This window comes from Phodopus roborovskii, unplaced genomic scaffold (assembly GCF_943737965.1).
Source record: "Phodopus roborovskii unplaced genomic scaffold, PHOROB, whole genome shotgun sequence".
Lineage (NCBI taxonomy): Eukaryota > Metazoa > Chordata > Mammalia > Rodentia > Cricetidae > Phodopus > Phodopus roborovskii.
In genome coordinates, this window is record NW_026126418.1 from 6,791,647 (window position 1) to 6,814,826 (window position 23,180).

Consider the following 23,180-nt stretch of genomic DNA (forward strand, 5'->3'; position numbering starts at 1 on the left):
AGTACATTCAGGGTGAATGGTGAGATCACCCTATCGTATCCTCAAGGTGAATTTCAAGTCTAGACTTCTCTGATGATATTAGAGGAGAGGATAGGTAGAGTTACAGAAAAAGATGTTGAGTTTGCAGAAGATCTGGGTTTGAGCCTTGGGTCTTCAGTTAATGTGTAGGATGGGGGTGGGCATGCTTTCTCTATCTACAGTAGTTGTAACAATTATACCATCCTACATAAATTTAACATCTTTAGATGGGGAAATGTATGGAAAGTGTGTTTTAGACTATAAAATGTTTGTCAGTGTTATCACTGGAGTAGCACGGGAGGTGTGGGCCCTACCAGGACCTAGGAAAGAGTACTCCCTCCTCAGGCCTAGATTTCACACCTGTGCTACTGGTAAACACATTGTCATCAATGATGAGCCCTTTGTCATCCTCCTTTGGAGCTGTCCTTCAAGAGCTGTATTCACACCAACAGCTGCCTGACCACATTTACGCGTTTTTCTCTCCCCAGGCGGCTGCTGAAGAGTGAACTTGGATCATTCATTACAGATTATTTCCAGGTAAGCTCTGAGGGTCCCAGCCCCCGTCATACTTGCATTTGACATACCAACAGGGGTGTCAATATTGCACATTTGGGTGCCCCTTTAATGCCCACAGTTATATGTGCTGCAGTGGCTACAGGGGGCTGCTGGGCCAGCTTGGTCACTGATGCTAGTGGAAATCAGATCCCTTGCAGTCATTCTCAGGACTCATTTGTATTGTGAAAAATTGTTGCTCATTTGGGTTCTATCTGTCCTTACCATCTGAGGAACTGTGTCTCAGAGGCTTTATTGTGTTGATTGACAGATTAATTATAGAAGAGTACACAGCACTTCTATGAGAAAAAGAGTTTGAGGGATAAAACTGAAGTGAGAAGAATGTTCTTATGTGTGTATAAACATGTGCATGACCTGCTTTCTAGAAGGCAATTCTTTCTCCAGTCTGCTTCCTATTTTGTGGGTTGTGTATTGCATGTCCAGCCTGGGGACATAGGAGGGAAAAGGCAGAATCTGCTTACTGTTACCAGAGGACACTGAATCACACCACTGCCTGAAACCCCTCCTGTCTTGTGTATGGTGTTTAGTTGGGCTGGGTATATGTGCCCTTTATACATATTATTTCTTGTCACTAAGTCTGTTCCACTGAAGGCGGGATTGGATTTGACAGTCTACCTTCCCTTCTGTATATACACATTGTTGGGAGACTATGAAAGTCAAGGTCCTGGGTCTCTACAAAGGACAGTTTCTAAGTTATACTCATAAGCTGCTTCCTTAACTCTAACCAAAGGTGTCTGGGAGTTGCTGGGTGACAAGTAGTGACCAACTAGGTGGCATTTCCATGCAATCAGTCTCTACTTCTCACTCATTTGCTAGAGTGGGCTTGGGAAGCTGCTTTATTTCTGTCTGTCTCAGTTTCCTTGTTTGTAAAATGAGAACCTCATTTTGTGGTTTGCATGAAATAATAGTAGTTGGGAAGTCGATGCTAGCTGTAGCAGGTAGCATAGCATGCTAGTCAAGATCATGGGCCACTGAGGGAGGGTATGTAGGTTCAGTGCCCAACACAGCCATTTGCTGAATGTTACTGTAAGCAAGTTGCTATATCTCTGTTTCAATTTCTTCTTCTCCAAAACCATGATCTAACCTTTAGGACATACCCATATAGTGTTAACGCAGAAACTAAATACATTTTTATCTTCCAAGTCCTACTGCTGGCACAAAGTAAGACATTAATAGTGTTTGTTAATTTATGCTGGTTCTTATTTATTATTCTGAAGTGCAAACCATTCATTCAAATGGGAAAGGAATGTAAAAATACCTATGATATTGATGGCACATCATTTTGTATTTCATGTCCAAGTGGAACATAATTTTAAATCTGTTTGAAGAGAATTTTGTTGTTAAAAATCCAGAAATCATTTTGTTTTGCTACTGAAGTATCAGGAAATGTCAAACTCTTATGTCCACTTTTAAAGTATGACAGATGTCAGTAAGTTTAACACCAGTGCATATACACATGTGTATGTGCATGCACACTTGTACACACACACACACTCACCCCAGGAAACACTAACTCTAAACTTGGACAAAGATCCAATGGGAACCTGGAGTTCAATCAAATCATCCTCAACTGTTTTGACCTTAGCATCTGGAGAGACAGAGACAGACAGAGAGAGAGAGAGAGAGAGAGAGAGAGATGTAGCCTGTGTGGTGAGTCCCGACTGTGAATCATCTCAGTTGCCCATCACTCAAAGGTCAGCCTCTACCTCTCTCTTCCCACTGTGGTCTCTATTGACTGATTTGAAACTTGGCTACTAAGAAGAGGTTCCCCCCCCCCCCCCCCAGTCCTGAAGAAGCCTGCTGGGCCTGCCTGCTTTCTGCCTTGACATTTCAAAGAGACAGGGTCTGTGTGGTTTCAGTCAAGCTGTAAATGTCAGCTGTCTTTTGGCGTTGAGGGCTACCCCCAGGCCTGTAGGAAGGGTGTGTCTGGGCGGGGACTTGTGTACATGGGAAGCCCTGAGGTTTTGAGGGGTGGCTAATACTGCTTACAAAGATGTCAGATACTTCAAAACTAATAACCACATGTCATTTTTATCAGGATCCTCACCAGAGAAGCTGTTTGCTGAATGCCAAGTCTTTTTCTTGTCTGATGTGGGGACTGATTTTCAGAACTTTAAACCTGGGGTTTTCTTTACTTAGGGTGCTAAACTGGAGGAAGGCTCTCTTAGATACTCTTCTAATGTAGGTTTTAAGTTTATTTGTTTGGTTTTTTGTTTGTTTGTTTGTTTTTAAGCTGTGAGTGTCCATCCCTCCCCTGGTGTTTTTAACCATTTAAGCATCCTTCTCTTTAGAGTATAGTGAATGTTCTGTTTACATTTTTAGGGTGAGCAGGAGGGACTGTCTACCATACATACCAGAAGTGACATTCGGTGAACATACAGTGACAGTGAATAACATAGAGATCGGGCTTAGAAAGTGTTTTTTCCTTTAGCCCTTGTATTCATGCCTGAGAAGTCTTGGGCAGTATTCTTCAGGACTTGGCAATCTCCTTATTAAAGGAAAAGAGAGCTGGCCTTGAACTTGGTATGCTTAGCTAGGGATACATGGCTGGCTACGGTTCTGTGGCAGTCTTTAGTTTGCTGTGAATTAATTTCTAAGTGGTTTTTCCACTTATGCTAAGTGGTGCCCCTACAGCTTCCTTTTAACACACAGTGACAATTTTGACAAGTAGTTTTAAGAAACAGAAGTAACACATAAAGGACCATGGTGCAGATTGCCCTGGCTATGGCCCCCATGGTGAGAGTGGTCCAGGAGCCATTCAAATGGGAAGGCTGGGCGCTGCTGAGCAGGCTTCCAAAGCTGCCTGAGAAGTCTCCGCAGAGGAGACAGTCAGGCACACAGCTTTGAAACAGCCTCATTTCCAGGGGTGAAGCCATAAGAGGCCCCAACAAAGGACTGGAGGGAGGTAGGGGCCCATGAGAAGCAGAGTCCCGGGGCAATCAGGAAAGTCCCTAAACCTTGGTTGCTAAGAAGAATGTAAACAAGACCTGTGATGTTCCTTAGTATGAGGCTTAGCTGCCAGCCCCAGGCACCTGCATTTGGAAGGGAGGTCTGTCCCCTCTTGGGACCCTTCCCTCCCCAGTGAGAGTTTACCATTTTTAGAGCCACAGACAGAGCTCCTCCTCCTGTCTTGGGCTCTGCTTTTGCTAGCGCAGGTGAGCATTTTCATTTTACCATTTTAAAGAAAGAACATCCAGAGTGAAGAATAATGAAACTGACCTGAGGTGAGGACAGGGGCAGCAGGTGGGATAGTGGTGCTTATCTCCGGTCTGCACACAGAGAAGACAGCCTGTTCCATGTGCGGAAGACTGAATAGATTTCCATGAGGCACTGGCCAGCTAAAGCTCTGACATTTCCAATACTGACTCCCCTCCCCACTTTCCCTCTGTCTGTTTTGAATTGTGCCTGGAAGGAAAATTGAGGTTTCCAAGTAGAACTCTATCCTAGTGACTGTTTGGAGGGATATTTGCTTCTCTGTCATGCAATGGATATTATAAAATGACCTGAATTTTTGGATTACCTAGTAAAGTATCTCTCTGGTTTAAAATGTGGGGGGCAGGGTGTCGAATACCTCACTTCTCAGTTCTGCATCTGTGGGTTACACTATGTGCTAAAAACCTTGCCCCAAGCCCAGACGGTTCCTTTCTTTCTTTCTTTTGGTGAGATTAAAGTTTTGCTTCATGTATAAACTTCAGTTAAAATCAAAGGCTTAGGGTGAATTAGTGTTAGGGAAAAGGGAAATGTTTGTGTGTGTGTGTGTGTGTGTGTGTGTGTGTGCACGCATGTGTGGATGCACATGTTCATGTTAGCACACACAATGTATGTGTGTGTATATGTATGTATGTATGTATGTATGTATGTGCATACATTGGTTTATCTGGTTGCTGCAAGAGCGCCAGGAAAAGACAGTGTTAGGGAAATGTGCACTGGACAGTAGCTGAGAGAGGAGACCCATGTTGAAGGTAAATGGAGCAAGAATGTAAATGAATCTACCACCATCAGCACACACAGTAGCACTGACTGATGATGGGAATGGATGGTAGGGTCTTCAGACTAGAATAAATAACTATAAATAAAATAAGTAATTATGGAAATGAGACTAGCCTGGTGGTGGTGCACACCTTTAATCCCAGCACTCAAGAGACTCAGGCAGGCTGGAGGACAGCCTGGTCTACAGAGTGAGTTCTGTGCTACACAGAGAAACAGAAAACAAAAATAAATACAGAAACAAAAAGAAAAAAAAAAAATAAAATGAGACTTGTAAGGGATAGATAGGACAGGGTGTTGAGAATAACTCTTGTGGTTTTCAAATTAAAACTGAATGGGGGAGAAAAAGTACAACTCACCACTTTCATCCATCTCAGAACACTTCTATAACAAGCAAGATTCCCCAAAAGGAAACGGAGATTGTGAGGTGGCCATCTGGGAAGAAGGGGAATTCCATGCATACTCTGTGTGTTAAAAATGGGGCCAGTGCACAAAGGGGCTTTGACAAGGAGGCTGGGTGAGGATTATGTTTTTAGGTGAGAAGGTCCTTAGGATTGAGGTTTGACTGGAATTTGGAACAAAGGCATGATGAATCCTAGAAGTTCCTGGGGGCCCCTCTGACCTTGGAGGTGGAGCTACCTAAGTGAGAGGTACAAGGAATTTCTCTGCCAACCAGGGATTACCTTTCATCAGATTCCTTGCCCCCAGTCTTCTGAGCAGTTACATGAATTCTGTGCAATTATTAGAATATTTTATTGTGCTTCTCTCATACTTTATGAAACTAAGTGGAAACACGAGTCTTGAAATTGATAACTCCAGGCCTTACTAGTTTTTAGATAAAGATGAAAATCAATAGGTATGCTGAGGTAATGGATCGCTGGCTTCATTGGATTTGGGTTACTGCATCTTTAGTTGTGAAGGAAAAGAATTGCATAGAGTCAAAAAAATGCTGAAAAGAAATAAAAGGTGGGCTCAAAAGAGGAGATGGGACTCTGGACTTTATCACCTTTTTTAGCTTCGGGGAGCAAGATTCCTTTGAAGTATGTAGGTCTGTTGTTCTGTGAGAACATATTTTCAGGAGCCATTATATGTGAAATTGAGCGATTTCTTATAGACCAGATAAGGACCAGAATGAGCCAGGATTAGTGGGGAGGCAAGTGGAGGCACAGCAAGCTGCCGTAGATGCTGCTCATGGGGTGTTAAAATGGGTAAAAGTGGTCAGCTGGGTAAATGTTGTTGCCATTTGTGTTTAATTTTGAGGCTTTCTTGGGAGTTACAATGAAGTCTGGCTGTGTAGCTCAGTTGGTAGAGTGCCTGGCAAGTGTACATGAGGCTCTGTGTTCAATGCCTGACACCCCGGAAGCCAGGAAAGGTGGTATACGTCTGTAATCCTATTTGGCATGGAGTTCTTTTTCCTGGGAAGGTGGGGTTGGCATTATTCGTCCCTAGCCTTCCTGGTTACTTTTTTCCTGGGTTCCTCTGACTGTTGGGAGGTACCCTTCTGATGTACACATTGACAGGCTGTGCCCCACAAATGCCTGTCCTCTTCTCTGTTCATCTCTGCATTTCCATCGTACCCCAGGCTGCCTAGGCAAAGCTGATGTTTTTCCTAGCAGAGGCGGGTCGCTTGGGATGATTTCCTCCAAACATCCTTGTTGGAATTTTTCCCAAGCCTCATTTTTCTGTTTGTAGCCCTTTTCTCTGTTGTCTTTGGGGGTGGGGGATCAGGTCTTTCCACTTCCGGATCCTTCTACCCCTTCATTAATGTGCTGTTTTGTCCTTGGCCAAGTTCACTGATGGTATGCCAGAAGGATGTGTTAAGTAACAACCGGCCCTTTGCCAAGTCCCAAGTCATTTCCTAAGGAGCTACTATTTAATGAACTGGCGGTTTGTGATTTGAAGCTGTCTGGCTGGGGAGGTGGTAGGGAGAGCCATGGGGCAGGGAGAGAAAAGTAGGGTTTCTAGCTCTGTCAACGCTGCTTGGCAGCAAATGTCTGCTAAGAACCTTTTGGGTTCAGGCCCTTATCAGGGGCGGGAATTCTTTGAGGTGAGGTCCAGAAAGAACAGATGCTTAGAAAAATAGTATAGTTATAGTATAGTATAGTATAGTATAGTATAGTATAGTACAGTATAGTTACTATAGTATAGTATAGATACCTTTCTCTCTTAGTCCCTTCCCGATCCTCTCTTTCTGCCTTCTCTCCCTCGCTTCCTTCTTTCTTCCTTTCAGAGCCATCCTTGTTTGTTTGTTTGTTTGTTTGTTTATGTCACTCAAAACCTTCAAGCAGGCCTGTCCCATAGATGCCCAATTGGCATCTTCTTAGGTGAAGTGGATGGTGGTGGTGTGGCCTTCGTAAGCTGCAGTGCTAAATGAACACGTGGCTGTAGATGCATTGTGGACTTGCATTTCTTTCCCATGGGCCTGCCACTGCTGCATACAGAAGTCAGGTAACCCCAAAGAGGTCTTTGAAATCTCAACACTGTGACACATACATAGCTCACAGGGCAGGGAGGGGGCGGGGGGACAACAAGGCCCATCTAGAAAATGTGTCACAGCAGTGCCAGACCTGGGTGGGGATGGCTGTCACCATGCTTCTGTTCAAGAACTTGTAGACATGTGTCCAATCATGGCCTGCACACACCATGCCTAGACCCAGACTCCACTAACACCAACTCATGACTGCCCCAGAGATAGGGTGACCTCAGGAGTAGGTCAGGGTGGGGAAGTGTGGGTGTGGCCCATGCACCCGGGCATGAAGAAGGCCTGTAAACTCCAGACTCCCTGTGCTTTTGTGTTACAGTGTCCCATCACTCTCTCTCTCTCTCTCTCTCTCTCTCTCAGAGGACTTAGAGATGGCAACTGTGGAATACTGAACTCCCGCTGTGCCACCCTTCAGATGCTAGGCCCTAAGGGATACAGCATTCACGGGGGTGCAGATGTGTAACTGCAGATTCACTGGAGGGAAGACTTGATCCCTGGGGTCCCAGGAGGGGCATTGGGGACAGGAGCAGACCTGGCAGCTGAGCAGAGAGCATGGCTGTGGTCAAATTGGTGTGTGAATGAGAAGGGGTCAAGGCAGCAGTTCTCCAGAGGAGGGAAGCGGGGTGCTTGGCTGTCCCCGAGAACCCTGCAGGATTCAGCAGGCACTGGAGGAAGGATTCCTAGTGGAATCTGAGCTGCATTCCTGTGGGTTGGAGTCTGGGGAAGGAAACTCTAACCTAACTAACTTCAGTTACTGGGAGATCAAAGCGTTTGTGGCAGGCATGCTTTTCAGAGGGCTTCAGCTTCTGGGAAAATGGAGCCTCTTAAATATCAGCAAATCTGTGTGTGAGCAGACTATGGCGACCACAGACTCCGAGCAGGGACAGGCAAGGGATGACCTGAACGGCTCCTTCAGACCCCACACTTTTGTTTGTTTTGGTCCAAGCTACAGAATTTCCATGCTGTGTATCATGAGAGCCTTAGAAAGAATGTTTTCAGTCATTTCCCCCCCCAAGCCAGAAATAACTCCCTTTCCTTGGAAACACACATTTTTCCTTCCAATATCTCCACAAAGGGAGAAGACTAAGGGCCAGGAAGGAGGCTCTGGGCCATCTGTTGGAATTTATTCCTTCTGATTTGGGCAAAGGAATTTTTACCAAATGAAGAAAATGGTGACAGATTTAGGGACCCTATGTCACCTCCCCCAGCCCCTTAAAAACATTCTATTTCTTATCTTGACTCCTTAGAAATACAAAATAATTCTTGTCACCAAAATAGGCAGTTAAGTTCAACAAAGATTTGCCAAGCACCAGCTGCACCCAACGTCGTGCTGGGAGTGGAGTACTAAAGTTAGACGTGGTTCTTATCCTTAGGGTCTAAAAGCCTAATGGATATATTTTGTGTGTGTGTGTGTGTGTGTGTGTGTGTGTGTGTGTGTGTGTATTATATCCCGAGTATTCGTGGATGTGCGTGTATGTTCATGTGCCTGTGTGCATGTTGAAGCCAGAAGATGTTAGATGTCTGTCTCGCATTCTCCACTTTAATCCTTTGTGGCTAAATCTATCACTAAAACTGGAGCAAAGTGGCAGACTGCAAACCTCAGGGAGTGCTTCCTGCCCCAACCCCCTGAAGCATATGCTTACTGCCACACTCCTGGCAACATGAATGCTGGAGCTTTGAACTTAGGTCCTCCTACTTGTCTAGCATGTACCTCTTACCTACTGATATATGTCCCTAGCCCTGGAGAAGGATTTATAAATTCATGTTATAACCTGGAGTAATTTTTGTTTTTTAAATTTCCTTCAGCATCCTAGCTTGGTGCTGCTTCCCTGAGTGTAGATAATTAGAGAGAAAGAACAAGATGATGTAAGCCCCTCTTTGAAAGAGTCTTGGTTGCACTTGAATATGTATGTGTCTTGGAAATGTGATTAAGAGGAGCTTACAGATTTGCTCTGGGGAAAGGCTGGGGTACCAGTATTGACATCAGGAATCTTGAACAGTGCAGAGGTGACATTCTGAGAACCTGCACTGACTCAGGGAGGATTAGGACAGACTCCAAGATCACAGTGGAATTTGTGCTCAGGTGGAGTGACTGTCCTTTCCCCTCATCTGACTAATCTATCACATCCATCTTGCCTGCCAGGAGGTTAAACCAGCTGACTTCAGGCTGTGTTCTTGCTTTCTGACCCACAGGCAGAATACATTTGCTGGACCAGAGCTGGAGAACAGGTTGGGGCTCTGTTATAATTGCCTGCCCAGTCCATAGTATTTTGTGATGGGCAGTTTTTTCCCCCTTCTAACAAAATTGTTATGCTCCAGTATGGTGTTATTTGAACTGTGATTTGAGGTTCCATATGCCATTTTGGAATTAAACAGTGGCCAATTACATTTTAAAATTGGGTCATCTCTGAGTCTTGGTGGGATTTTAGATTCTGGATCGTGTGTACCTGTCACAGAAATGTAATAGTGCTTTTGATTAACTGTCTTGATACAGAGGTTGGAGAGATGGCTCAGTGGATAATGTGTTTGTTGTGCAAGCCTGAGTTTGGTTCCCCAACACCCATGAAATAGCCAGGCCTGCTTGTGTGTGTTTGTAACTGCAGTGTGGGAAAGGCAGAGGCAGGAGGATGCTGGGGTCTTGCTGGCTAAATGCTCTTATAGAAAATAGTGATCTTTAGATTAGTTGAGAGACCGTGTCTCAAAAAAATATGTCAAGAAGGGAGGCAAGTGCACCACACACAGACCCATGTACACACACACACACACACACACACACACACACACACACACACACACGCGCACACACACACACACTCCTCCAAAACCTCCTCAGTGTAAAGTCCTGTTTGTCACTGACTTTCTTTACTTCTTTCTCCTGGGAACATGCTAGGTAATCTGTTGCTACCTCTATCACTAATTACTAAGGATGTACAATGGTACATGTCTATAGTCATTAGCTTTTGTAACAATTTAGTGATATGCCAGTGGTATCATGACATGATAATGGGGGTATTAAATGTTCCCAACACAAAGAAATGTTAAATATCTGAGATATGCCAGTTCCTGTGAGCTCATCACCACATTTTACACATGTGAATTTAAAGGCCACAAATACAGAACTATTTTATGTGTCCATTAAAATTTTAAAATATGGGGCTGGAGAGATGGCATGTCAGTTAAAAGTCCTACTGTTCCTGCAGAGAACCCAAGTTCAGTTCCTACCACCCACATTGGTTGACTCACAACTGCCAGTAACTCCAGCTCCAGGGGATTTGATGCCTTTGGTCTTTGTGAGAACTATACTCATGTGTTCACACTCCTACGCAGACAAACACAGACATGTAATTACAAATAATATTTTAAAATTAGGGTATACTAAAACCAATTCAAAACAATAAAATAATTCAGTTAGTGGGGAAAAAAAAGAAGAGAACTAGTGAAAGCTAGGAGGGGCTGGAGGCACATACTTGTTACCCCAGTAGTCAGGAGGCAGAAGAAAGAAGGTTACAAGTTTGAAACTAGCCTGGGCTAGTAGTGAGACTCTGTAACTAACTGACCAGCAAACTAAATAAATACATAAAGTAGCTAAACAGGACCTAAACCTACATGGTACACACATTCTTCTCACTTGTCTACATACCCTGCCATCATCACTGTTCTGCTGACTAGTTTTTTTTTTTTTTTTTTTTTTTTTTTTAATGTATACTTGATGCAGGCTAGAGTCATTTGAGAGCTGGGAACTTGCATTGAGAAAATGCCTGCATAAAATTGGACTGTAAGCAAGCTATATATACTATAGGGCATTTTCTTAATTAGTGATTGATGAGGGAGGGCCCAGCCCATTGTGGGTTTTGCTATCTCTGGGCTGGTGGTCCTTAGTTCTATAAGAAAGCAGGCTGAGCAAGCCCTGAGGAGCAAGCCAGTAAGCAGCACCCCTCCGAGGCCTCTATCAGCACCTGCTTCCAGGATCCTGCCTTGTTTGAGTTCCTGCCTTGAATTTCATCAATAGACTGTGACTCAGGATATGTAAGCCAAGTAAACATTTTCCTTCTCAAGTTGCTTTGGTCATGGTGTTTCATTACAGCAGGAGAAACTCTAAGATAACCGTCTTAGCAACTTGTGGTGTTATAAAGGGCAGTGTGAGGAGAGTATTGGGTTTTGTTGTTTGTATACCACCTTTGCTCTCTGCCTTCCCCAGGATGGAGCACAAGTCTTTGGTAACCTAATGAGGGAGGCCTGGAGAGCTACCAGGCCATCAGTGGTCTCAGAGTTTCTGTGGCTCACACAGGGGTGGTTCTCTGTGTTAGGGACGTGAAACAGAGTGAAAGAGCATAACTTCTGGAACCAGGAAGGGCGGTTTTGTCTCCTATGGGCTGTAGCCATTGGTAAGTGAGGTCAGCTCCCAGTGACTGAGCTGAAGTGTGACGAAGTATTCGCTGGTTGTGACCGGAAAAATTAGCCTGACTCTCTGTGCAGTTCTCCCATGCACAGCCCATTGCTGCTGGACATATAATCACGGCTGCCTAAGAGTTTGCATATGAGATCTTTCTAGTGTGTTATGTGTGAGAAACCCCCAGAGTGAGGACCCTCAAATTTATTTTTAATTTTTTAATTTGTGTGTGTGTGTGTGTGTGTGTGTGTGTGTGTGTGTGTGTGTGTGTGTGAAGTATGTGCACAATAAGAGCAGGTACTCACAGAGGCCAGAGGGGTTGGATCCCATTAGAGCTAGAGTTAATGGCAATTGTGAGCCACATGATATGGGTATGGGGATTTAATTAAACCTGGGTCCTTTGGTGGAGCAGAGTCACTGAGCCACCTTCCCACTTCCCCAAAGTTATTTGTTTATTTATTTGAGGAGGGGGGTCTTTCTCTGTAGCCCTGGCTGTCCTGAAACTCATTGCATAGACCAGGCTAGTCTTGAACTCACAGAGATCTACCTGCTTCTGCCTCTCAAGTTCTAGGATTAAAGACATATACCACCACACCTGCCTTTGAACTTAGTAAGATGAAAAATAATCTCTGTTTGGTTTTCCATCTGTTTAGGCTGTCCATGTGCGTTTAAGTCCTCAAGGGCTTCAAGGACATTGGGCTCAGCAGTGAATTGTACCCATTCTGTGTCTCTTAGTTTGAGAGGTTGGGTGGTGACTGCATTTGGCTTTTGGCTTACTTCCCTTTGGCTGTTTGATGTCTCACAGTCTTTCTCTGAGGTCTTGCCCTTCCAGGAGGACAAAGGGCTTCTTAAATTTAAAGGCCTGACTGGCACAACAGGCCTGGAAAGTCTGTGCTGCGGGCTGGAATCTGAGGAAGGCTGGTCACTCCCCCTCAGAGCCTCCCAGCTCTTGTGCTCTTTGTTCTCTTTTGGCAGAACCAGCTTCTTGCAAAAGGACTGTCCTTTGTGGAGGAGAAGATCAAGCAGTGTGAAGGCAAGTACAAGGCCCTGGTGCACGGGGCTGTGACTCAGCCTCTGATGTTTGCACAGCTGAGACACTCGTGTCCAAAAGCAGCAGACTCCTAGTGAGTGAGTCACCCCTGCCTCCTGCTGCATTCAGTGCTCTGAACCAGTACCCCCTGTCTGTGCAACCCAGACTGTCCTTGCAAAAATGCACTGGGATGGGGGTGACAGAGACTGGGGAAAGGGGTCTCCATGGGTGTGTCCAGGTAGTGTCCTTTGAAGGGATACAGGCAGCTGCTTTACCATAGATGCGGCTGGTCTGCTCCAGGCTCTTCCCCATCCATTGTTGCAATATTTTTCTTGGAATCACAGTAGACATAAGTGTCTCCTCATCTGGGGACATTAGGACAAGCAAGCTCCCACTCAATGGGATATGGTCTGACAGGTGAAGAGCCATTTCCTGGTCTGTCTGTGGTTCTAGAACCCAAGTGACTAGATGGAAAGAAACCGACTACTTGAGAAGGAAGTTAGTCTCAGAGGAAAGAACGGGCTACCCCTTCAATCCCATCAAGGGCCTCTAGGGACTCAGCTTAGCTTGTTGCTAAATTCTCCAGTGACTTTTGCCAAATTTCTCTCTCTCTCTCTCTGTCTCTCTCTCTGTCTCTCTCTCTGTCTCTTTCTCCTTCCCTCCCTCTGAGCTCTTGTATCCCAGGATGGCCTCAAATTTCCTACCCAGCAGAACTTCTCATTCATCTGCCTCCATCTCCTAAGTGCTGGGACTACAGGCATGCAACACTATACTTGGTCTGTGTTGTGTTAAAGATGAAAACCAGGGCATTGTGCATACTAGGCAACTGAGCTACATCCCCAGCTCATAGAATCTCATTTTGAAGTTCTGAAATATGGGTAAGGGCTTGTAGTAACTACAGGGTACATACAACACCATACTCTGCACAGTCAGTCTCCCCTTCCTTTGTGCTCTAGCTTTATGACCTCAGTACAGGTCAAATGGATGTCTAGATTCAGACTTTATAGGGCTGTACCTAGCCATATATTGGAGTACACAGCTTCAAAAACCTTCTGGCATGTGATAGCATGCATGAACTTTGAGGACATTATATCCAGTGGAAGGCATTTTTACACATGCTTGCATGCATGTGCACACACGTTTTTTTCCCTCTGGACTACATTTAGGCTGTGATTTTTGTTTCCCTAAATCTGTAAATATCCACTAAAACATGTAGTTCGACTTTTTTGTCAGTCTGTCTTTGGACCACTAGTTCTCAAATAATGAAACAGAGACTTATTATTAATTATGAAAATTTAGTCTATAGCTTAAACTTGTTTCAATTTGCTTTTATAACTTAGATTAACTCATTTCTATTAATTTATGCTCTGCCATGTGGCTCTTTATCTCTCCTTCATTTTGTAGGTCTGACTCCTCCATGTCTATTTGGTGAAATACCCGTGCCTAGATCCATCCCAAGTTCTTCTCTGCCCAAAAGTCCCACTTAACCTCTCCTGCCTAGTTATTGGCCAATCAGCTTTTTATTAAACCAGTCACAGCAATACATCTTCACACAGTATATAAGTATCCTGCAACAAAACCAAGGCTAATTCTTAGAAATTGGGACAGGAGAGATTCCTGGGGAAGGATGCTTGCTGTTCTTGCAGAGGACCTAGGCTCAGTCCCTAGCACACACATCAGGCACTTACTAGTTCCTGTAACTCCAGCTCCAGGATATCCGACTCCCTCTTCTGGCCTCCTTGGGCACCTGCACACATGTATACATGTGGTTCACAAACCACACACATATACAACTTAAAATTAAAGTCATTTGAAATTGTGATAAAAACGTGATAGAAAATGTCTCCCTCCCACTACATCACAGTTCGCAGAGCTGATTTTCCTCATCTCTGTGCTATGGCCTCCAATTCTTTACCTTGAAACTGGAAACTCCATACCATTGAACACTCAGGTTTCCACAACTGCCATCCACACCTTGCTTCCAGAGTTTTGACTAAGAGGGATCATACAATAATTGTGTTTTTGTAAGTGACATGTCAGAAGACACCATGTGTTTTTGAAGTCGTATACTCCAGTATATAGCGAGAGAGCATTTTCTACATCCATTCATCCATCAGTGGTGACTTATTTTTTATCAGGAAGTTAGTAGTTCTTTGTATCTGGAGTCAGGTTTGCATACAGATATGGAAGGTAGCCCTCCAGTCAAGGGAGGGACAAGAAGTATTTGTCCCTGGCCACACTGCTTGTATGTCAGTCTTCTGGGAAGTTATTACAGCTATTACAACTGGAAATGGGTAAAACCAACTCCATGAAGCAGGCAGTGAATAAGATTTAGATCAGGAAGTAAGGGGTCAAGGGATGTTCAGAAGAGATGAACTCAAGAGTAGAAACTCAGAGATAGAGCTTAGATGGGATGACCAAAGATCATCCAAGACTTTATTCCTGTAAACCCAAAGCATGGCCAGGGACCCGGGGATTCATTGCAGGCATTTCCATGAGGCTTCCTAACCTCGCGCCTGTGGTGTTGGAGCTCTTTCTGCACACTGAACAGGCACAGGGGGACAGTTAAGAGACATCCTTATCTTCAAACAGAATGATTCTACTCTTTGATTTCATATATTAGAACTTCAAGAAAGGTTTTATTTGGTTGAAAAGGTTCTTGTGTCACAAAAAATAAAATTCGAGCATAACCAGGGTGCCCTGTGTCTTTGCTAGGTGAAGGTCCCTGGCAGCTTTCTGCTTGTACTTGGATTTATTATTGTGTTCAGCTGTACTTGATAACAGCTAGTAGACAGGGGACACCGTGTTGTTGTCAGTCTTTTCTGCAATTGTACTGCCCTTGCTTTGCAGGATGCTTCTTGATAGCAACTTGTGTGCTGCTGCTGATCTAACTCCTGTGGTACATCAGAGGGCAGATTTGATGACAGACATCTAGAACCTCCCATCCAAGCCTTCACCTTTGTAGGGAGCTGACTCTAACTTGTAGGTTATTTTTGGAAATGAAGCTACCTGTTACCTGTTTCCTTTACCTCTTTCTTCCTTTTTTTTTTTTGTCTGTGCTTGCTGCTCTCACAGAACACTTTCTGGAACCTTCTTTCCTTCCTGACCTTTATAGCCATCAGTCAGATCCAGCCTTCCAGAAGGGTGGGAGGTTCTAGCTCCAGGGTGGGAGGACTCCTTGATGCATCCATGAGGCCTCTAGCCTAGTTAGCATGGAAGGAGGCACAGTCTTGCACCACAGGGTTCTCCCTCCTTCCCTTCATTGTACAAGGCTTCAGATGAGCACTATGGATGAAGCACCCGGAACAGCCTTTACTCTTCGGGGTTCAGTTTGGATTTAGGAAACGATATGACCCTTTGATTTCCCCACTTCATCCCTGCAGTGGATGAATATTATTTATACCTAAAAAAATGGTTCTGTGTGGCCGATCAGTCATTTACTGGATGCCAGGTCCTTCGCTAGACTCTGAGGCTGCTAAACTGGAAATGGGAGCAGATATGAGTCAAATCACCAAATATTAGTATGTCAGTTGTGTGTAAATGTTTGGGTGAGATTGTAACCACCTGTAAAAATAAATTCTGAACAGAAACGAGGAGGACTAATAGGTGAGTTAGGCAAAGAGGGAGGGAAAGAGAAGTCTGGATAGAGAAATTCTCATATGCGAAGGTTCTGTGGTATGAAGAAGCCTGATGAGTAAGAGGGACTGAGTTCAAACCTGTGTAGCCATAGTCCAAAGACCAAGGGAAACCTAGCTGAGGATGAAAACCCAGGAGAAGAAGACAGAGCCTCTTAGCTGTATAGTCCACATTGTAAAAGTGTCTTTCTCCTAAGAGAAAACAGAGAATGTTCCTACTAACTTTTGAAAGGCTTGCTCTGTAATGTCAGCTATTTGGATCAGATAGGAACCTCCTGCCTCTGAGAGACCTGACATGTGCAAAAACATACACATTTGTCACTTACCATTCTTCACCATGAAGGCCTTTACATAGTAGCTTATTGATGTGTCTGTCTTGGTGCTCTGAACCTAAAATGTAAGAGGAACAAACCTATCTCAACCTCTCAAGTTCTAACTGAGGACAATTCATTCCAGAAGCGTGTGATTAGTGCCTTGCCGGGGAGAGCAGAGCATGGCACAGGTCTGCATCCACCCTGAGCTCTCTCAGCAGCTGCCAGCAACTAGCTGTGCCCTTGTTCTGTGCTTTCTTCCCAGACACTGCTTTTATTGGTCATTAAATTAATAGACAGAAGACGCTAAATGAGTCTATCAAGATTCGTTCCATGGAGCTAGTGGTGTTGTGCCAAACACGTCTCTCCGTGTCTTGTCTTGGCTGACCCAGTTTCTCTGCTTACAATGAGCAGACAGTAGCCCATGAGCTCTGACATCTAGGTCATTAAGCAGCTGCCACTTCAACCGGGCTCTCTCCTCTCACATCCCTTTAGTGGCATGAGGTGACCTGTATACTTTAGCCTGTGGGTGGCATTTGACTTCCTGGTGACAAGGATGAGCAGGCACAGGCAGGAGGTGCCTCCCAGCTACAGTGCAACAGTGGGTGAAGGTGATACTGCAGATCTTCTTTCTGTTTCTCACCTGACAGCTCAAACCCAGAATCAGGTTGGGAGTATGCAACTATGCAAACAGTTCAATGTACAACTGTGCAAACAGTAGTATATATATAACTACAAGAACAGCGTACAGCTGTGCAAACAGATCCATAGCATAAAAAGAAGAAGACCCAGAGACTGATATTGGGATTCATGCTTCAAGCTGAAGTTCAAAAAAGCAAAGCAGCCAGACTCTAGCTCTTACCTCTATCTCAGGCTGAAAGGGCTGATCCTGTCTCCATGAGCTCTCATCAAGCCTCAGATTGCTACCTCTCCTCAGCATGGCAGGAGAATGAATGCCAGCTCTGAGACCCTGTTCCTGTCTTAAATACCTCTCCTGAGCCCTGGGATTAAAGGCATGGGCTCTGTTGCTCTTTTAGACTAAGTCAATTTCAGGTAGCCCTGGGTGACCTTGAACTCAGAGAGATCCATATGCATTTGTCTTCGAATCCTGGGATTAAAGGTGTGTACCACTATTGCCTGACCTCTAGAGCTTGTGGCTGACTTTGCTTTCTGAATCCTCAGACAAGCTTTAATAAATTATAAATAATATATTACCACACAGATCAATGTACAACTGTGCAAACAGCAGTGTAAAACAGTTGTGCAAATGGAGCAGTATATAACTGTGGAAACAATCTTCAGACCAATTAGATAAAGACTATGAGGTCTGGGACCCCAACTTTTCCTTTGAACTGTGTGTTATTAGCCTAGTTACTTGCTATCTCTGAGCCTGTAAGAGGGTCTACTCACTTCATATTGATCAGTAGTTTAGCAGTGTCTGAAAATGCTGTAAGCACTTATGGATATTGATCATGTGATTTAAAATCTTCACCTCCCCTTCTGAGTTTGGGGATAGAAACGCACATTTGTGTGTTTTCAGTTGAGGCTTCCCACCTGAATTTTGCTATAACAAACTACTCACAGTCACCTTATAAATAAAAAGTTGACTTGGCTCACTGATTTGGAGGCTCAAACATTTTGGTGTGTCCTCTGGTAGGATCCTTATGGTGGGTGGCATTGTGGTGGTAGGCAAGTGTGGAAGGGATCACATGGGAAGCCAGGAAGCCAGAGCAGAAACCAGAGACCAGCTCATCTTCAAAACTCTCTCCAAAGGTTCTCAGTCTGTAGCCTGACATTAGTCTGTTTCAAGGGCAGAGCTGTTAGTGACCTCTGACTGGGTCACACCTCTTAAAGATTGTCTCTGCCATTCTTGCTACAGAGCACAGGCTAGTCTCAAATTCACTATACATAGCCTTGGCTGGTCTCAAACTCATGCTCCTTTTGCTTCTAATGTCCAAGTACTGGGATTACAAGTGTGCAACTCCACTTCTCACACACCATACTGGGGCCTGGACTTCCATCATATGAACCCTTGGTACCACCTCATGCTACACTAAGTGGTGTCACACTTCGTGGCTTAAACACTCCCTCACTGTTCCTGCAGAGACCATTCCTCAGCTTACATTCCAGGATCTCACTAGTGAAACTGAATTTCAACTGCTGTGTGTATATCCTAAGAGGAAATCTTCTGATGGCCTTAGCGGGGACAAAGACCCTGTACACTGTGGTTGTGATCTCTAGGTGTTGGCAGCTCCAGGCTATAAGTTCCCTAGAGTCTGTGACTTCACATTTGAGGAGGAGCTGTCCTGTGCCCTCCCCTGTGAATAATGACATCTTTTGTTCTTTCTCCGTCTTTTCCCGCATGTAGGTGACAGTCGCATTGAGGTTCTGGCTGAAGTCTGGGACCACTTCTTCACCGAGACTCTCCCCACCCTGCAGGCAATTTTTTATCCGGTTCAGGTTAGTGTCACTGGGATGCTACAGCCTGTCTCCCTACTGACCTGGGTGATCAGGCCTCTTGTTAAGAGGGGGACAGTCTAGACGTGGGTACCTTGGTTAGAAAGGGCCCTGGAGGGCTTCTGAGGACTCCCTGGGTCTATATTTAGCCCCTAACTTCAAGTAAAGAGAGTCTTATATATAACCAACAATTTGTAGTTCTTGTTATGCTTGTGGTTTTGATGATATCTATACTGAGCAGGGTGGGTTCTCTTTTTCCTTCTCCTTCTTTCCTACCCCACCTCTCCTCACTGTCATTCTCTTTGAAGTGCAACTTTAAAATACTGTATTCGTATACACTGACCAGAACGTCTTGGTTCATTAGGATATCTTCACATGGGTGTCCAATGTACTTTCACCATATTCACTCCCTTACACTCTGCTGCTCCCCTGCCCCCACCCCCAGTCCCCTTGAAACACATTTTAAGCAAGTTACTGTTGTCCTGAAGTCATAGGAAAGGATGCTGTTCCTTGCAGTCTGTGAGGGACTCTCACCCAAAGAGCTACACAGTGTAATAGTGCTGGGTGGAGCCTGGGCAGGCTGGAGTTCTAGACTGCTAGTTCAGGGGTACTTAACTTTGTGCACAGCACCGTTCAGTCCCTGAAACATGTGGGATTGGGATTTATGGCTGGAGAGCTAGCACAGCAATTAAGATTTGTACTGTTCTTGTAGAGGACCTGGGTGCCATTCTCAACACCCATGTTTGATGGCCCACAACTGCCTGTAACTCCAGTCCCAGGGCATCCAGTGGCCTCTTCTGAACTCCCTGAGCTCCTGCACTTATAAGCACAAACCCACACAGTAACACAAGCATATACATATGATTTATATATATATATGTATATGTATGTATGTGTATACATATATATATATAATTTATAATAACAATAATAAATATTTTTCTAGAATGTGTGATTTAGGGAAGGCTATTCAGCAGAAAAAGCTGGCCAGGGCAAGCAGGAGGCCCTGAATTCAGATCCTCATCACAATTAGTGTAGCAGCACATCCTAACCTCAGTAGGTGGGGGAAACAGGCAGGTCTCTGAACCTTGCTGGCCAGCCAGTCTTCCTCTCCCAAATTGCTCTCACATACCTGTAGCTTGCTCACATTCCTCTCCTCCTCCTGAGGTTATGCTTTTGCCTAGTCTGGCTTTGTTGAAGAGTGAGTGTAATAAGCAGACTGGAAACAGAGCCACCAGCAATGGTTGGAATTTCCTCATTCCACAGCAAAGGCCCCAGGAGATGGTTTGCACTTACGGTGTTTTAAAAGAGTGTGGGATTGCTCGTACTCCATACCTGATATTTAACAGTGTGTTTAGTGATGTCACTTCCCATTACCAACCTGCCTCTCCCATCTCCTGCAACACAGTGCATGCAGAAGCCTGGCCTGTATGTAGCCTGTTTCTCTCATCATCTTCAGTCTGAACCAGTGCTGCTGGAGGCTTCTGACTCCATAGATGCCCCCTCCCTTGCTGTTGTCACTCCTTAGCAAGCAGCAGGTCCTCAGAAAAGACGGACCTGAGGGTAGGGTTCACCGATGTAGCAAATAAAAATGCTAGGTGTTGCTTTAACCTTGAATTTTATATAAATGACATGTAATGGATTCCGACACACACATGTATATGAAAACAGAATTTAGCTGTCGTCTTGTTTTTGATCTGTTTAACCCCAGAGGAAGGGAATGTGCAAATCAGGGACACTTGTGTAGCAGCTTCCAGGACAAGGTGGTGGCTATGGAATGTGGAACATGGGTCAGGATGGGCACAGAGGGGCTCAGAGCCAGGCAGGAACACAGTCCTACAGACCCAAGGATGGTTGTTTTGATTTTCTTCAAAAGCAGTAAGAACTGACAATATGAAGTATTGTTTATTTCACCTTCCTCACCCCCCAGCAACTAAGTGGCCCTCACTCACCTGGCTGCTTTCTTCCCCTGCTGACCTTGAAGGGCATCTGCCTGGGCTGAGCCATTTTATTTGCTGACTGAGATTGAGTGGGAGAGGCATGGATTCAAACCCAAGATGGACTATTCAAAGGGGGCGGGAGCAGGCACCGAGGTAGAGGTGATTTTTCTGTTTCAAGGACAGAAACAGACTTGCTTTTATTTTTGGTTGAATAAACATCCTTTCTCTGGTCCACTGTGAAGGGGAGCCATATCAGAGTCTGAGAATACCCAAGGGTCCTGGTTAATGGTTGTGAATGGAAGTCCCAGGAAGTAGCGATTGACTTGTTTCTATTGGTATATCCTGGGTACCTCATCTCTCCCCATCCAGTGCATTTTGTGACATTATGAGAAGCCAGATTTTGCATGTGATTAAAAAGCCTTTGGCTTCTGGGACCATAGATGTAAAGTTTCATATTTCAGCCTGGGTTGAAAGTATGAAGAATTGAGTATGGTTCTAAGGTAAGTGGCATCTCACACAACTGCTCAGGGCCATTTTAACATGGAAGATGCTTGGTACTGACACTGTATAGCCCTCTGGTCTTACTAAGCCAGGTGTCTTCTCTGTATATGTCTTAGGCTTGGAAGGCCCAAAGGCAGTCTTTCATCTTTCCCAGGGGAGTACTGTGACCCTCCTGCTAGCCCATACTCTGCAGTCATTTCTTGTCAAGAGGCATGACTGAGAACATTCTGGGAAGGAAATGGGATGGGGAAGGATGGAGTGGCAATAGTAAAGCAGGTTGATTTGGGGGTTCACTACGAGAGGTTGTCCTAATTGTTTGGATCTGTTTTTCTCTGACCTGGCCAAGCAGGTGGGTTTGAAATGTCTACCATTTTTGACCCCTCAAACAGTCATCTATGTGAGAAAATGTGCTCTCAGATACTCACTGGGAGCATGAGTCAGTTTATTCTTTTGAGAAGCTAATGTGGCAGTATTCATAAAATGTGTTAGTGTGAATACATGTGTGTGTGTGTGTGTGAGAGAGAGCGTGTGCGCATGTGCTTGCATATACATATGTGATCATATATGTAGAGGTCAGAGGTCAATGTCAGGTGCCCTTCCCTTTTTGAGACAGAGTCTTCCCAAGCCTGTTATCTCACTGACTTGGCTAGATCAGGGAGCCATAGAAATCTGCTTGGCTCAGCCTATCTGGTATCAAGATTATAGACCAGTTCTGGCCTTTTGAATGTGGGCCTATCCAGTGCCAGGATTACAGACCACCTCTGGTCTTTTGAATGTGGGTTTGGGGGCCTCAAACTCAAGTCTTCACACTTGTTTAGGACTCACTTTAACACATCATCTACCCATCCCTTTTTAAGGTGGATTTTGATAGTGTTAAGTTTTCTTTGGAAGAGTAGTGGTGATCTGGATACATTAACAAGTGACCAGAGGATCATGCACAAACATGTTTATTACATCGTTGTTGTAGAATAGAAGGCATTTTAGTTGAAAGAATAGCAGTTAAAGTATATTCATATATTAGAGCACTATGTGGCAGGCATTAAAGTAATTTGGGGCACGGGAGAAGCCAAGTATGCTGATATGCAAAGATGTCTAAGTTACACTAAGCTAAACAAAGGCATGTAAAGTATGGTCTCTATGTGCGTTTGAAGGTTATGTGTATAATTTAATAGAGATAAAAAAAATCTTTCTAGAAAAACAAACTTAAACCTTTGAGAGTGGTTTCTTGTATGTATGGCTATCAAGAAAGCTACAGAAGGTGACTTCTGCTTACCCCAATCCTGTCCAAACATTGAATTGTAGCCTGGAAATATCTATTACCTAATGATTTAAAAATGAAATCCAAAACAAAATGACAAAGTACCAGGAGTCATCTCTGTGATTGGCAAGTGGAAAGGCCCCCAGTGCCTGGGTGGCCTCTGGGTGCTTCCTGAGAAAGACCAGTTATGCAAAGCAGTTCTGCAGTTGCTGGTGGGGGAATTGCCTGCCTCTTCCTTGCTGTCTCCTCATTCCTCCAGATTGCCATTCAGACTCGTTTGTAAAAGTCTGCTTGCCCTTACCTGCCTTTTTCTCTTACTCTGCCTTGTATGATTTAAACCAAGCAGTTCTACCACAGATACCACAGAGGGGGTTATGAACAAAAGTTGGATAGTTCCTCTCTTTCCCCACCATCCTGTATCATCAAGTGGCCTGGCCTAAACAGAGTAATGAGGGCTAGTATTGGGTCTTGCATCCCTAGCCATCTAGCTATCAAGTGTGGGTAATCCAAGCTTCCCAACATTTTAGGTAGTGAAAGAATAAAATCATGTGGGAAGGGCACAGCAAAAAAAGTCACCGAGATGTCTGCTCCATGATTA

At 44.6% G+C, this 23,180-nt stretch overlaps 1 protein-coding gene across 1 annotated transcript in view; it reads left to right on the plus strand.

Moving 5' to 3' along the window:
- Prr5l (proline rich 5 like) overlaps positions 1-23,180 on the plus strand; it is a 166,938-nt gene that overhangs the window by 125,323 nt on the left and 18,435 nt on the right. The window contains exons 5-7 of the mRNA XM_051184104.1: positions 507-555; positions 12,426-12,483; positions 18,795-18,886. Of these exons, the coding sequence (XP_051040061.1) occupies positions 507-555; positions 12,426-12,483; positions 18,795-18,886 (199 nt within the window). The remainder of the gene's footprint in view (positions 1-506; positions 556-12,425; positions 12,484-18,794; positions 18,887-23,180) is intronic.